This window comes from Martes martes (genome assembly GCF_963455335.1).
Source record: "Martes martes genome assembly, chromosome: 7".
Taxonomy (NCBI): Eukaryota; Metazoa; Chordata; class Mammalia; order Carnivora; family Mustelidae; genus Martes; species Martes martes.
In genome coordinates, this window is record NC_137894.1 from 116477479 (window position 1) to 116494638 (window position 17160).

A 17160-nucleotide genomic window follows, 5' to 3' on the forward strand; every position below is an offset into this window, starting at 1 on the left:
GTGGTAGTTAACACTTCTCTGAAATCTCCACCAACACAATCAAGATACAGAATATTTCTATCACTCCTAAGAGATTCTGCATCCCTCCCTCTGCTCCCACAGCCCTAGGCAACCACTGATCTGTTTCTGTTACTATATATTAATTTGGATTTCCTAGAATTTTATGTAAATAGAACCATATACTAAGTACTCTTGTGTCTGCTGTTTTTATCCAGCCTACAGATTTTGAGATTCATTCATACTGTTGTGAGTATTAGTAGTTTGTTCCCTTTTATTGTTATGCCTTTTAAAAAGGGCGCCTGGGTGGCTCAGTGGGTTAAGCCTCTGCCTTCGGCTCAGGTCATGATCTCAGGGTCCTGGGATCGAGTCCCGCATCGGGCAATCTGCTCAGCGGGGAGCCTGCTTCCCTCTCTCTCTGCCTGCCTCTCTGCCTACTTGTGATCTGTCTCCCTGTCAAATAAATAAAAAAAAAAATTAAAAAAAAGTAAACTTTAGGGGGCGCCTGGGTGACTCAGTCATTAAGCATCTGCCTTCAGCTCAGGTCATGATCCCTGGGTCCTGGAATCGAGCCCCACATCTGGCTTCCTATTTGATGGGAAGCCTACTTCTCCCTTTCCCACTCCCCCTGCTTGTGTTCACTCTCTTGCTATCTCTCTGTCAATTAAATAAATAAATAAAATCTTTGAAAAATAATAAAAATGAAGGTTTTTAATTTTTAGTTTAAAAATTCTGTATTATAGAACATTTCTACATTTCAGCAAAAAAGGCCAAAATAGTGCATGTACACATTATTTCTTTTACAGGTACTTCAATTACCTGTCACGTATTAATTTTTGTAAAGCTAAGCAACTCTACTAACACATATAGTAAACTTTAAATTCTCTTAGATGTTTTGAAACTCAACCTAAATTACATGAGATTTCAACTTAAAATCAGAGGTTTATATCAGTTACTCAATTATCCGTTTTATTTTATTTATTTTTTTAATTTATTAATTTGAGAGAGAGAGAGAACAAGATGGGGAGGGCTGAAGGGAGAGGGAGAAGCAGACTAAGCACTGAGCAGGGAGCCTGATGTGGGGCTGTGATCCCAGGACCCTGGGATCATGACCTGAGCCGAAGGCAGATGCTTAACCAACTGAGCCATCCACGTGCCCCATTTTTATTTTTTAAAAGTTATTTATTTTTTTTAGTAATCTCCACACCCACTGTGGGGCTCAAACTCATGACTCTGAGATCAAGAGTAGCAAGTTCTTCCTACTGAGTCAACCAGGCACCCCTTGAGTACACTTTAAAATTTTCTTAAAAGGAGGGTCTCTTAAGCCAAATTCTCTCACACATTTGTAGCACAGAAAATATCTAACATGCCCAGATTTCCTTTTGATTACAGAACCAATTCTGTGAATTTTAGTATATGTGCTGCCGAAGCGAGCACAATTCTGTGATTTTTTAAAAATTTTTTTATTTATTTATTTTACAGAGATCACAAGTAGGCAGAGAGCCAGGCAGAGAGAGAAGGGGAAGCAGGCTCCCCGCTGAGCAGAAAGCAGGACCCCGAGATCAGGAACCCAGCCGAAGGCGGAGGCCCAATCCACTGAGCCACCCAGGCACCCCTCTGTGATGGTTTTGATTCTCCCACATGTTCCATATTATTTTCCTGGAGTAGAAAAATATGAAGCATTGAAGACTGTCATCATTCCAGGTATGCAAAGTGATTGGCTAAGGAGACAGATGTTGCCCCAACTAACTGGGGTAACTTAGAGCCAGAGATTTTGGTAGAACCTGAGTTTTCTCAAGTTGCAGACAGGTAAAGTTTTACTACCCCTACCATTATACCCCTCCTTTTTTTTTTTTTTTTTAAGATTTTATTTATTCATTTGACAGACAGAGATCACAAGTAGGCAGAGAGGCAGACAGAGAGAAAGGGGAGCAGGCTCCCTGCTGAGCAGAGAGCCCGACTCAGGACCCTGAGATCATGACCTGAGCCGAAGGCAGAGGCTTTAACCCACTGAGCCACCCGGGTGCCCTTAACCCTCCTTTTTAAAAATACTACGCCAGGTATTCTTCAAAGCATGAAGGGTGCTCATTTTGGACTCACACGAGGTCTGTAGCTTTCTCAAGTCCAGCCCGTTCCTTGATTAGATTTGTAACTATTTATACTATATCTATATGTATATATATGTACATATTATACACACACATATATATGCATATATTTTAGACTTTATTAGACAGAGCACAAGCAGGGGGAGCAGGAGCGGGAGAGGGAGAGGGAGAAGCAGGCTCCCCGCGGAGCAGGGAGCCCGAGTTGGGCACCATCCCAGGGTCCTGGGGTCATGTCCTGAGCTGAAGGCAAAGGCTTAACCCACTCAAGCACCCAGGCGCCGGTTGGTAAAGTGAATTCGGTCATCTCACATGGGTTTAGGATGGATCTGCAGTCACAACTCATAATAGCTAACTTATCAAGTGCTTCTCGTGGGCCAGGCACAATCACAACTAAGTACCTTAACTTAACAATGCTCACTTAATCTTATGAACATTTTGCAGAAGAGGAAACAAGCTTACAGAGTCTGATTACTGTAACCCAATAGTGATAGTGTGAGTTCAGGGGTCGAACTAGGATCCAGCTCCTGCTACTTTCAGCTTCGAACGATTCTACTTCGGGGTCTGCATTTTCCCGGTTCTCACGGAAGTCTTCAGGTATCAATTTCGGGGAAGCGGCTCCGCCCCGCCCCTCCTCGCCCCGCCCAGTCCCGGGTCGAGGACGAGTTTAAAAAAAAAAAAAAAGAAAGAAACCACACTTCCCAGAGTGCACCGCCAGCGCGAAGGCCTCACTGTCGGCGTCCGCTCTCCGGCGCCATTTCTGTAGAGGGGAACGGCAGTGCGGCCTGTAATCATGGCGCTGTTCCCGGCCTTTGCGGGCATTGGTGAGGCTCCCAATAGCGGCAGCGCCAGGAAAGGTAAGCGTACACAAGGGATGAAGAAGGCACTTGGCGGGCATACAGCGGAGCTTCTCAGTCCTAGGCCTGGGCCCTTGCCTTGGATTTGTTTATCCACCTCTATCCCAGAGTTCTCCGCGGCGCTGCGAGGACTTCTGGGAAGGGAAGCCTCCCGACCCCGTCCTGGCTTCGGCTTTGGGTTGCACAGCAACAGACGGAGAAAGAGAGACCGAGGAGAGGCCCAGGGGCTGGGGTTTCGATGTTGTCATGCTCTTGGACCCCATTCTTGCTTTCAGCCTCAGTTACTTCGCCTGTGAAACGGAGATAATAGAACTCCACATCTCAAAGAGATTCCTGATGCAAATGCTGGGTGTTCCTATTACATCTTTCTTCCTTTCCCGTTTTACTTATTTCTAAACTTCTTAGTGGGTTCATAGCTTTTTGCCGACCTAGAGCTAGGGATTAGGATCCAAAGCCTAATCGAACGCAGTTTTTCTCCAGAGGGGCACAGATGCTGGGAATGAGAACTGTTTATTGAGGGTCCCCAGGTGATGGCATTCCATATTTAGTCTTAAACATTCCCAGGTGATCTGCATTATTAAATATTGCGACAGGGGATTGTCATTTAAAGTAATTAATCCTTGGGTGCCTTGGTGGCTCAGTGAGTTGAGTGTCTGCTTTCGGCTCAGGTCTTGGTCTCAGAGTCCTGGGATTGAGGCCCGCATCGGGCTCTCTGCTCAGCAGGGAACCTGCTTCCCCCTCTCGCTCTGCCTGCCTCTCTGCCTATTTGTGATCTCTCTCTGTCAAATAAATAAAATCTTTAAGAAAATAAAGTAATTAATTCTAGATCATGCTCTTATGTGGCAGAGTCCAATTGTGTCTAATACCTCTTTTATATCCTCTCATAGTTCCTACACTTCTTTTTTGGTAATGCTGTTCATAATTTTGAGTAATTTCTTATACAATTCGTATAAGTTTTGGCTGTCCTTTACTAGACTGTAACCTCCATGTGGTCAGGGATAGTGTCTATACATTGTAGCATACTTTGATCTGAGCATAAGTCCAGAGTATAGTAGTGTTCAACAAATGGTTGCTGAATATACAGAACCTGTAGTAGGTGATGTGGGAAACAAAGGCAGGAGAAAAATTATTAAATTTCCTTACTACCTGCAGCCCCTTGACAATCCTTAAAACAAGTAGACTGATCTTCCTCTAGGAACTCAGCTGCCTCAATGTTTATACTTTGCTAAGGGCAAAAGGCCCTGGAAACCTTGCTTCCAAAATTCATTAGTGACTCAGGCTATCCCTAACCCTCTCCCAGCTTGAAAGTATATAGTGGGGCACTCATTGTGATCCCAGCGCAGCTCTTTCTGCCCAAGGGTCCTGTCCCCGTGCTTTAGTAAAACTAGCTTTTTGCACCAACGAGTCTCAAGAATTCTTTCTTGGCCCTCAGCTTTGAACCCTAACTTCTTCCCTACATCAGTGGTTATTTTTTAAAAAGTAACAGAAAAGGTGAGATGTTACAAATGTCACAGGTGAACTACAAGAATACTGACTTCTGAGAGGAGGTTCAAAGAAGGTTTATTTAGGAGATAACTTTGGCAGTGGGTCTTCAAGAAGGTAGGATTTGGACAGGTGGAGAGAGTGGAAGGACATTCCAAGGCCTTCAAAGACATGCAGGAAGAAAACTGACCTATGCAGAAAATTGCTAATAGCCCAGTTTGTATGAAAATGCAGAGGCATAAAGGGGAAGCCTTTTGGGAAATGTGGTTGGGACTGGTGGTGAGGGAGGGTAGTGACTTGAGTAACAGGCCAGGGGTTTATCCTTTATTTGGGGGAGGGTGAAATGGAAAGTATACAGGGGAGTGTCACCCTTGTCATTTATCTTAACCAGTATTTATCGGACATGTTCGGGTATTCAATGGCAGTATAATGTTTGTAGGAGAGCTTTTTATGCAGCTCTGTATTTTTAAAAATTTAAATATTATCACTTGATGAAATTAACTGTAATTCTTTAATGTCATCTGATTTCCAGTCAGTGTTCACATTTCCCAAGTTGTCTCAAAAATGGCCTCTTAATGCTACTTCAAGTCAGGATCCCCAAAGGATACAACACTGTATTTTGTGGATATATCTCTTAGGTGTTTTTAAAATATGAAATGGTTTCTCCTTCCCCTCCATTTTCCCTTGTGATATATTTGTTGAGGAAAATGGGTCATTTGTCCTTTAGACATTTCCCACCAGATCCTCCTGGTGATATTTAGCATGCTTCTCTATCCCAGTATTTCCTGTGAGCTGGCAATTAGATCTAGAGAGTTAATTAGATTCAGGTATAATTTTCTAAATTGAAAATACCTGGTCGGGGTATTTGCTGTTGACTCCAGTCAGGAGGATGGGCTGTCGAGTTTTCTTTCAGAAATGTTAAGCTTGATCGGTGATTTCTTGGTCCATCCTGACTTAGGCATTATGGAGCTGCCCATCAGTCTTTCACCTAATGATTTTTGCGGCCATTTATAATTATTGCTTAGAGGCATTATTTCATTGGGGTCACAAAATGGTTATTTTCTAATTTTAAATTTTCCTCCTGTATTAACATCAATTATCCTATAAACCTCCTGTCAGCGCTATTGCGATACCTTGAAATAGAATTCAGGCAGGAAAGACAGGATGAATGGTTGATTCTTTTCCTTTGTCAGTGTTCAGAAAATGAGTTGGGGTCCCTGCAGCTTTTAGAGATCTCAGACCCTCTTCATTATGAACTCTCAAATTTTTAACACTTGTATTTCAATCTGTTGCACATACTGTATTTCTTATGCTCGAATTGTCCCATCAGTGGCTACTGGGAGTCTAATTAAGCTTGGTGTGTGTCTTTTTGACATGACCCAGATGTCTTAATTGCTTCCTTGCTTTCTGGCCTAAAAGGTGCCCAGAGCTCATCACTTACATGTTTTGTTAGGGCCTGGAATTGGCTGTTTCTCTAAAAACCATGGTTTCTTTTAGTGAAAAATGATATGGGAAGGTTAAAAACACAAGTTGGTGTCTGGGGTACCAATTGCACTGGGTTGTCATTACTTCTAGACATTTTAGTCAAAACCTAGTCAAAACCAGGAAGAGAGAAGTATATCATGAATTCACCTTGGTATTTCCAGGCCGAATTTAAGATTGTGAGATTTTTACTTTATTTCTTTTTATAATTTAATTTGTGATTTATACATACATTTGTAATTTAATGTTTATTTTTCTTTCCTCTGATGCTGAAAATCTTAGTTCCTGGGGCACCTGGCTGGCTTGGTGGGTGGAGTCTGTGACTCTTGATCTTGGGGTTGTGAGTTTGAGTCCCGTGTTGGGTGTGGAGATAAAAAATAACATCTGTTAAAAAAAACTCTTGGGGTGCCTGGGTGGCTCAGTTGGTTAAGCAACTGCCTTCAGCTCAGGTCATGATCCTGGAGTCCTGGCATCAAGTCCCACATCGGGCTCCCAGCTCCATGGGGAGTCTGCTTCTCTCTCTGACCTTCTCCCTTCTCTTGCTCTCTCTCATTCTCTCTCTCTCTCAAATAAATAAAAATAAAATCTTAAAAAAAGAAAGTAGTTCCTAATGCCACCAGTACAACTGTGTATATGTTCAAAATAACAGTAGTAATATGATTAATACTAAATAGTTTAATATTTCTTTGTGGTTCTTTTTGTCCTTAGGATGTATCCTGCAGCAAATGTGTGGTCAAATAGCCGTGTTTTAAAATCACTTGAAATAATTCTCTGTGTGGTTTTGTCACCAGTTTGACATATAGTTAGGTATAGTTGTTTTTAATTTTTTTTTTTTTTAAAGATTTTATTTATTTATTTGTCAGAGAGAGAGAGAGAGAGCGAGAGCGAGCACAGGCAGACAGAGTGACAGAGGGAGAAGCAGGCTCCCTGCGGAGCAAGGAGCCCGATGTGGGACTCGATCCCAGGACGCCGGGACCATGACCTGAGCCGAAGGCAGCTGCTTAACCAACTGAGCCACCCAGGCGTCCCAGTTGTTTTTAATTTTTAGGGATTGCTTTTTTTCTTGTTTTTGAGTTGATCCTGTTTTATAGTGTTCTGAATCATTTGCATGGTCCTGAGTTTGAAAATGTAAACCAGGTATATTCAGAGGAAAAAAAGGCTTTCATTTCTGTTCCTCCAGCCTGCTACTTTCCTTTTTCTGTGGGTTAGAATTTTAGTCAGTCAATGTTATCCTTCCATTTTTTTTTCTCAATACGAGTAACTACATTTCTTTTTCTACCTTACATGCAGACTGTTCTGCATTTTCTTTCTTTCTTTCTTTTTTTTTTTTTAGAGATTTACTTCTTGGGGCGGCTCAGTTAAGTGTCTGCCTTCGGCTCAGGTCATGATCCCAGGGTCCAGGGATGGAGCCTCACATTGGGCTCCCTGCTCAGCAGGAAGCCTGTTTCTCCTTCTTCCACTCCCCCTGCTTGTCTTCCCTCTCTTACTGTGTCTCTCTGTGTCAAATAAATAAAATCTTTAAAAAAAATAAATCTTTACTTCTTTATTGTAGAGTGAGAGAGAGCTCGAGCAAGCAGAGGGAGGGGCAGTGGGAGAGAATCCTGAAGCAGCCTCCCTGCTGAGCACAGGACCTGATGTGGGGCTCGATCTCAGGACTCTGAGACCATGACCTGACCTGAAATCAAGAGTCAGACACTTAATCAGCTGAGCCACCCAGGCACCGCACTGTTATGCATTTTTTAATTTTTATTTTTTTTTAAAAGATCTATTTATTCTAGAGAGAGAGCACAAGAGTGGAGGGGAGGGCAGAGGGAAAGGGAGAATCCTTTTTTTTTTTTTTTTTTAAGATTTTATGAGAGAGAGAGAGAGAAAATGAGCGGGGAAGGGGCAGAGGACAAGCAGACTTCCCACTGCGTGATGAGCTGGATGTTGGGCTCAGTCCTAGGACCCTGAGGTCATGACCTGAGCTGAAGTCAGATGCTTAATCCACTGAGCCACCCAGGTGCCCCGTAGAGAGCGAATCTTAAGCAGACACACTGTTGAGTGTAGAGTCAGACAGGGCTTGATCTCATGACCCTAAGATCACAACCTGAGCTGAAATTAAAAGTGCCCTGCCTCTTTTGCATTTTAGCCGAAATCCCAGAGATAACTCTACAGCCTGTGCCCTCTACGGTATGAGATCTTCCTCATTTCTTTTGACTGATAGAACTCCATCGTGTGATGCCATATGGTTTAATCAGACAGATTCCTATTAAGAACATTTCAACATTAAGAACATTTCGACTGTTTCCGTTCTTCTGCTGTTATAAATAGAAGCACTGTACTTTTTTTTTTTAACACATGTTACATTAGTTGCAGGTGTACAACATAGTGATTCACCCACTTTATACCTTATGCTCTACTCACTGCAAGTGTAGCCGTCACATCACCACGCACTATTGTTACAGTATCATTGACTCAGTTCCCTACCCTCGGCCTTTTATTCCTGTGACTTATTCATTACATCACTGGAAGCCACCCCCTTCACCCATTTTGTCCATCACCCGGCAACCTCTCAGTTCTTTGTATTTATAAACAATTCTGCTTTTTGTTTATGCAGTGTTTTGTAGATTCTATATATAAGTGAAATCATGTGGTATTTTTGTTTCTAAGATTTCACTTAGCATAATACCCTTTTTTTTTTTTAAAGATTTTATTCATTTTATTTGACAGGCAGAGATTACAAGTAGGCAGAGAGGCAGGCAGAGAGAGAGAGGAGGAAGCAGACTCCCTGCTGAGCAGAGAGCCCGATGTGGGGCTCGATCCCAGGATGCTGGGATCATGACCTGAGCCGAAGGCAGAGGCTTTAACCTACTGAGCCACCCAGACGCCCCAGCATAATACCCTTTTAGGTCCATTTATGTTATCGCAAATGGCAAGATCTCATCCTTTTTTATGGCTAAGTAGAAATTCCTTATTATTTATGTCTTTTCGATTTCTTTGGGTAAATACCTAGGAGTAGAATTATGGGATTGTATGGTATTTGTGTTTTAATTTTTTGAGGAATCTCCATACTGTTTTCCATATTGGTTGTACCAGTTTGCTTCCCACTAACAGTACACAAATGTTCCTTTTTTCCGCATCCTTGCCAGCATTTGTTATTTCTTACCTTTTTTGATTTTAGCCATTCTGACAGGTGTGAGGTGGTTTTCTTGGGTTTTGATTTGCCTTTCCCTGATGATGAGTGATGTTGAGCATCTTCCCATGTGTCTGGTGGCCACTTGGATGTCTTCTTTGGAAAATTGTCTATTCATGTCCTTGCCCATTTTTTGTACTTCTTGCCTTACACTGTAAAATGTTATAAAAATGTAAGATCGTTGGGGCACCTGGGTGGCTCAGTTGGTTAGGGGTCTGCCTTCAGCGTGGGTCATGATCCCAAGGTCCTGGGATCGAGCCCTGCATTGGGCTCCCTGCTCAGCAGGGAAATCGTCTTCTCCCTCTCCCTCTTGCTCTACTCCTGCTTGTGTTCTCTCTCTCTCTCTCTTTCTCTCACTGCCTCTCACTCACTCTCTCAAATAAATAAATAAAATCTTTTAAAAAATGTAAGATCATTAATAGTAGTGCAGAGTTTTAATTTAAAAAAAAAAAAAACTTAACTGCTGGACAGGACAGACAGGCCGTACCCAAGTGAGTGACAGCAGCTCTGCTCCTCACTCTGGAGGTAACCGTTAAGTGTTAGGACAGGATTTAAGTAGGCATCGTTCAGTAAGAGGTTTGAGGGGGGAAATATAGCAACATACATTCTTTCAACAAACAGGTATGTAGTACCTCCATTGTGTTAGGAGCAGCAGAGAGCCTCCAGTGTCTGACACCTCCAATTCTCAAGTTTTCCTTCTGTGCCATCAGACTATTTATTAGGATTTTATACTCTAAAACATTGTTGCTTGGGTGTTGAATATTTGGACAGAGTTAGGAGGGAAGATGTTATGTCTGTTCATTTAATCCTCGTAACAATATATGAAGCAGGTATATTATCCATATTGGGGAAGGAAACTAAACTCACTTTTTTTTCTCTAAAACCTATCTTCTTCCTGTTTCCACATATTGGAAAATGGCACCACCATTCCCCCCAAGCCAAAACTGAGACCCGTACTTTGACTTCTCCTCCTCCCCTCACCCCTCATTCAGCTCTTCATCCCATCCTTCCAAATAACTCTTTTCCCATCTCGGGAAGTTTGTACCTCTTAATCCCTTCCATGTATTTTGCCCATCCACCCACCCTGTTCCCCTCTGGCAGCCATCAGTTTGTGCTCTGTATTTACAGGTCTGATACTCTTTTGTTTGTTCATTTGTTTTTTAGATTCTACATATAAGTGATATAAGTGAAATTGTGGTATTTGTCTTTCTCTGACTTATTTAATGTAATACCTTGTAGGTTCATCTATGTTGTTGCAAATGGCAAGATCTCACCTTTTTTTTAATGGCTTAGTGATATTCCCTAGAGAGAGAGAGAGAGAGAGAGAGAGAGTGTGTGTGTGTATGTGCGCGCATGTCCGTGCGCGCATGCGGGCACATATACACACACTACATCTCTTTTTTAAGATTTTATTTATTTATTTGACAGAGAGAGAGCATGCAGGGAGGAGAGGGAGAAGCAGGCTCCCTGCTTAGCAGGGAGCTCGACATGGGGCTCAATCCCAGGGCCCTGGGATCATGACCTGAGCTGAAGGCAGATGCTTAACCGACTGAGCCACCCACGTGCCCTACACACTACATCTTTATCTACTCATCCGTTGGTGGATGTTTAAGTGCTTTCATCTCTTGGCTACTGTAAATAATGATGCAATGAATATAGAGGCGCATAAGTCTTATTGCATTAGGTTTTCTTTTCTTAGGATAAATTCTTTTCTTAGGATAAATAAATAAGTGGGATTGCTGAATCCTATGGTATTTATAGTTTTCATTTTTTGAGGAACCTCCACACTGTTTTCCACAGTGGCTGTACCAGTTTGCATTCCTACCAACAGTGCGTAAGGGTTGTTTTTTCCCTCCACATCCTCGCCAACTCTTATTTCTTGTCTTTTTGATTTTAGCCATTCCAACAGGCATGAGGTGATGGCTCATGTGGTTTCGATTTGCATGTCCCGGATGGTGAGTGGTGTTGAGCATCTTCACGTGTCTGTTGGCCACCCGGATGTCTTTGTTGGAAAAATGTCTATTCATGTCCTCTGCCCATTTTTTGATTGGATTGTTTTATGGGTATTGAGTTGAATGAGTTCTTTATATATTTTGGTTATTAACACCTTATTAAATGTGTCATTTGCAGATATCTTCTCGCATTCAATAGGTTGTCTTTTTGGTTTTTTGATGGTTTCCTTTGCAGTGCAAAAGGTTTTTAGTTTGATAGAGTGCCAATTGTTTATTTTTGCTTTTGTTGCCCGTGCCTGACAAGACAGGTCCAAAAAAATGTTGCTAAGACTGATGTCCAAGAGTTTAGTACCGATGTGTTCTTTTAGGAACTTTATGGTTTTAGTTCTTACATTGAAGTGTTTAACTCATTTTGAATTTATTTTTGTGTATGGTATAAGATAGTGGCCAGTTTCATGCTTTTGCACATAGCTATCCATTTTCCCAATGCCGTTTATTGAAGAGACTGTCTTTTCCTCATTGAATTTTCTTGGCTTCTTTGTTGCAGATTAAATGACCATATAAATGTGGATCTATTTTACGCTCTCTATACTGTCTCATTGATCTTTGTGTCTGTTTTTGTGCCAGTACCATACTATTTTTATTATTACGGCTTTGAAGTATAACTTGAAATCTGGGGTGTGATACTTCCATCTTTGTTTTTCTTTCTCAAGATTGCTTTAGGCTATTCAAGGGCTTTTGCAGTTTCATACAAATTTTAGGATTATTTTGTTCTAATTTTGTGAAAAATGCCATTGGTATTTTGATAGGGATTGCATTGGATCTTGCAGATTGCTTTGGGTAGTATGGACATTTTAATTCTAGACATGAGCCTAGTGTATCTTTTGTACCATTTGTGTCATCTTCAGTTTCTTTCATCAGTGTATTACAGGTTTCGGAGCGCTGGTCTTTCACTTCCTTGGTTACATTTATTCCTAGTCATCTTATTCTTTCTGATGCAGTTGTAGATGGGATTGTTTTCTTATTTTCTCTTTCTGATAGTTTGTAATTAGTGTATAGACACACATCAGGTTTCTGTATATCAATTTTGTATCCTGCAACTTTACTGAATTCATTTATTCTAAAAGTTTTTTTGTGGAGTCATTAGGGTTTTCTGTATATGGTATCATGTCATCTCTAAACAGTGACGGTTTTACTTCTTCCTTACTAATTTGGATGCCTTTTATTTCTTGTCTGATTGCTGTGGCTGGGAGTTCTGGTACTGTGTTGAATGAAAGTGGCAAGAGTGGGCATCCTTGGCTTACTCCTGATCTTAGAGAAAGGGCTTTCAGTTTTTCACCATTGAGTATAATGCTGGCTGTGCATTTGTCCTGTATGGCCCTTATTGTGTGGAGATATATTCTCTTTATACCCGCTTGGCTTGGGGTTTTGATCATGAAAGGATACTGAGCTTTGTCCAGTGCTTTTTCTGCATCCATTGAGGTGGTGTGGTTTTTATCCTTTATTTTGTTCATGTGTATCATACTGATTGATTTGTGGATTGTGAACCAAACCTGGAATAAATCTCACCTGATCATGGTGTAGGATCCTTTCAATGTACTGACTGTTGAATTCAGTTCGCTAACGTTCTCTTGAGCCAGGTAACTCTTCGGTTCACTAGCTCACCCCTGTTCTCACTGCTACTTCCCAGTTTTGGCCATCCTCACCCCCTGGAGTGACGACAGCCTCCTAAACAGTCTCCCTGTCTCCAGTCCCACCTTCACTCCTTGAACCACTCTCCACACTGTTGGCGGAATGTTAAAGTGCGTTTATTTAAAAACACCATGTGCCATTTGCTGGTATGAACGCTTTACAAATATTAACTCACTGAGTCGTAACCCTGTGAAGTTCATACTATTCTCTGTCTTTAAGGAGGAGGAAGTGGGGAGTCACAGAGCCTATAAGTAACCCGTCTGCGGGCAGGTGGCTGGCGGCCGCAGAACCAGGATCTGGGTTCGGGCAGTCCAGCTTCGAACGTGCGCTCTTGCAGACTGCTCTTCGCTGCTGCCTTCAGAATCCTGGATGTGACTTTGTCTCTCTGGTGCAGAGCTCTTGAGTGTCTGTCCCTTGCTTATAGGGTAAGACCAAACTCTGACATGTTCCAGCTTCATTGTGCCCCCACTTGCTCTCCCTCCCAGTGGTCCGGACATAACAGCCTCTTGCTGGCTTCCAGAGCCCTGCTTTTCTGCTCTCAAGCCTTTGTACCGCCATTTCTTCTACCTAGACTCTCCCTTGGAGCAGGTTAGCCTCACTCCTCCTCCAGGTCTTAGCCGAGCTGTTCTCCCAGGCAGCTTCTTCTGACCCATCCTAGTTCAGATCATGTGCTCCCATTAGACCCTGGGTGTTTTCTTTGTCTTGACATTTGTCACTTTGCATGTAAGTGACTGCAAGTGTGTCAGTGCCCTAGGGTCAGGTTGCGATTGTCTTGTTTGCTGTGTGTTCCTAGCTCCTAGAAGAGTGCCTGGCTTTCAGTAAGAAGGAAAAAAACAACCTGAGTGAAAAAAAGAGAGTCCGAGATTAAGTATTTTGTTAAGAGTTGCACTACCAGTGAACAGTAAAGCCAGTATTTGAACACAGGTCCTTCTAGCTTAGACACTTGCATTATAAATCACACTGTGATATTAGAATGTTGGGGTTTGGACTGTTTAAACATTACTTGTGGGATCCCCGGGTCTCTTCAAATTGTAGGTTAACTCCGGAGAAGGGCTGACTTTGGCTGGGTACTCTGTAATCACCATCTTAAAAGCAGTTTTTAGCCACGTTTGCTGGTGCTTTGTGTACAGATGTTTGCGTGCTCAGTTTCCTTGTCAGAAAAGAAGGATTTTGATTAAAATGAAGAGCTTGGCTCGCTCTTATTAAAGGAACAGTCCTCTTCCCTAGTATGTATGCTAACTGATTACCCTCAACCTTGGAAGTGTCTTCTGAATTATTCCTGGAGGCGTGGTGCTCACCGGAGTTAACGGAAACCAGTAATCAGTGCTGTTTTGTTATAATAGAATGGGCAAGGGGTGAACTGGGATGTTTTATCCGATTGTGATTCAAAAAAATTTTTTTAATTTAAAATGATTCGTGGTGATTTCTTCATCCCTCTATCCAGTGGAATTGAATTAAAGCATTTTCACTAGCAATGGGGAAATAGCATGCTGTTTATCATAAACTTATCACGAACTTATCATAAAAAGCATGTCAGCTTAGGGATGTTCATTATATAGTTTTCTGTAAAATTACACATGCGTAGTTCTTCCAGATACCTGCATGATTTTTGTTAGGCGGTGGTTCTAAAGTGATTTTCTGGCTGATGCTTCTACCCTTCTTTTCCTAGGGCTGTGTGTGTGTAGCAGAGTGCTGATTTCCAGACAGGTTCAACCTGTGCTTATTTACTAACCGCAGGGACAAAAGGTTTGTCAGCCAGTCAGCTTCTCTTTCTAAACCCTAGGCATGTTGAATCCTACTCGTCCTTCTGTAATATGTTAACGTCCTGCTTGGTATTGACACAATGATCTAAATAACATATTTGATGTCTATCACAGGAACTTGTAAATCGCGTGAGGATGTAGGTAAATATAGAAAAAACCCTTTGCAATCTGATTAATAAATTATCTTTTAATGTCAAATAACTTCTTCAGGATACCATGTAACCAAAATTTAATTTAATTATCTACATGTATTACATGAACAGTTAAGTTTATCATTAAGTATAAATCCCACATGAGCAGAGACCTGGCCTGCCTTATTCCCACTGTACCCCCAAAGCCTGGGATGTGCCTGGGCGCATGGGCGGTATTCAGTACTTCATTCTTTAATGAGTAAGTCTCCATTTACAGTGAAGACTGGAAGAATTAAAATAGTTGTATTTATACCTAGGTAATGGCATGCTTTTGATGATTTCAGACTCCTTCAGTGCAGTCCATTAGGTGCTGGGGATACAGAGATGTGAAGATCTGGCTCAGGTCCCCAGTCATTTTATTGACTCAACAAATATTTATTGATTCCAGTTACTTTGTGCCAAGGTACTGTGCTAGGGGTTGGGAATACAGGAGAGAGTAGTCATGACCTCTGCCCTCTTGTTGCATTTAGTTTAGAAAGAAAGGAATGGGAGGAGGGTAGGCGAGCTGGAAACTTGGATGCAAGCATTGGAAACCAGTTTGCTGGATTTGTTCAGCTGGCAAAATGTTTTTGTCTTTTTCTTTTTTCCATTCTCACTCCCTACAGTGTCACAGTGATCACGACTAATCTGGTCCCTGTAAGGATTTGAATTGTTTTGCGTTTTGCCTTATCATAAAGTAGGAAGACTGCCATGCAGATAATGAGATTGTAATGTGAAAATTACCTCGGGAACCTCATGTACCTGTTGCGGGGAGACTTCAGGAAAACCAGCTCCTTAGTTGAGGGAAGGAAGAGTAGCACCCTGGTGTGGTGGAGAGACTGGATGGAGGAGTGCAGATCCGGTTCAGGTGTGTGCCCTTGGCCCTGTAACTGAACTTCTTTGGGCCCCCTGCTGTTGATCTGTAAGTGAGGGGGTGGTGTCCCATCTGTGCCGCAGAGAGCCTTCTCAGAGCCGCCCCCCCCCCCCGCCCCCGCCCCCAGACCCCCAGGAGCAGCCCTACTTCTGCTGTTCTGCCTTTTGGGCTTCTCTGAAACATTTTGTTTGAGCATGTTTTCTTTGGCTAAAAAGAGTCTTAAAATCTCTAGACTAGATGATCTCCAAAATTCCTGCACGCCTGGCATCCAGTGATGATTACTTCTGACATTCCACATTTGCTGCTCCTGTGCTCCCAGGAAGAAAAAAAGGCAGCAGCCGCTTCTTGTCAGGTGCAAATACCCTTTGTTCTGACAAAAGGTCATTTGAGTGAGATGAAGGTCACGGAGAAGTTCAGTGATGATTTGGGTTAGAACCGTGAGAGTTTTAGTTCTGTGTATACTACTCTTTTTCCACAGTGGTCTTCTATGGCAGAGTCTTAATTGCTCCCTTAAAAACCCTTTTTCTTGTACTTTCTGAAGGATTGAGAGTCACACACTTTATGTTGTTTTGACATCTGGGTTTCTTTACGTTTTCTCCAAGCTATCCTCACTATCTACAATATTTATGGGAAAATATACTGGAATCATTTGAGAGCATCTCTCCTTCCATATTGTTTGCTGTCTTTTCTCACTTTTCCCTTGTTCATGGGAAAATCCAGTTATTGTGGAAATAATCATGATCTCTGAGCAACAGGAACAATTTTCATATACCTCTCGCCAGGAATTAGACCCAAAATAAGGGAATCAATGTCAGAAAGAAAAAGACAATAGAAGAGCGATTGCCTGAATGGTTGTTCAGCATTCGCTGGGTATGACCTTACACATCACTTATTTGCTTGGAGCCTTAGTCTCCTGTACAGTGGAGACCGTAATACCTTCCGTAGGGAGTTGTTTTGGTGCTTAAGGATGGAAAGTCCTTTACCTGGTGTTTGGCCTGTGGTAGGCACTTAATAAGTTAGAATCCCTCTCTTCTCCCTCCACTGTTTTTTTTTAAAGATTTTATTTATTTGTTTGAGACAGAGAAAGCACGCGAGTGAGGCAGCTGGTGGAGGGGGAGAGGGAGAGGAAGAGAGAATGTCAAGTGGACTCCCTGCTGAGCATTGGGCTCTATCCCATGACTCTGAGATCATGACCTGCGCCAAAATCAAGAATTGGATGCTAAGGGGGCACCTGGGTGGCTCAGTCGTTAAGCGTCTGAGGTCATGATCCCAAGGTCCTGGGATCAAGCCCCGCAGGGGGCTCCCTGCCCAGCGGGAAGCCTGCTTCTCCCTTTCCCACTCCACCTGCTTCTGTTCCCTCTCTCATTGTGTTGCTCTCTGTCAAATAAATAAAATCTTTAAAAAAAGAAAAAGAATTGGATGCTCAACTGACTGAGCCACCCTGGCACCCTTCCCTTTTCTTATGATGTACCTTTCCTCTTTAGGAATGTTCCTTCCTTCCTGCCTCCCTCCCCTCTTTTCCACACGTTTATTAAACTCCTCCTGACGCCTGCCAGGCATTGCTCACGGATACAACAGTGAGTCAGACAAAGTACCTGTCATCACAGAGCA

General features: G+C 42.4%; 1 protein-coding gene across 1 annotated transcript in view; it reads left to right on the forward strand.

Moving 5' to 3' along the window:
- Positions 1 to 2826: 2826 nt before the first annotated feature.
- The window catches only part of NRDE2 (NRDE-2, necessary for RNA interference, domain containing), a 50025-nt gene continuing 35691 nt past the window's right edge, over positions 2827 to 17160 (forward strand). The window contains exon 1 of the mRNA XM_080807385.1: positions 2827 to 2959. Coding sequence (XP_080663511.1) covers positions 2896 to 2959 — 64 coding nt within the window. The 5' untranslated portion in view covers positions 2827 to 2895. The remainder of the gene's footprint in view (positions 2960 to 17160) is intronic.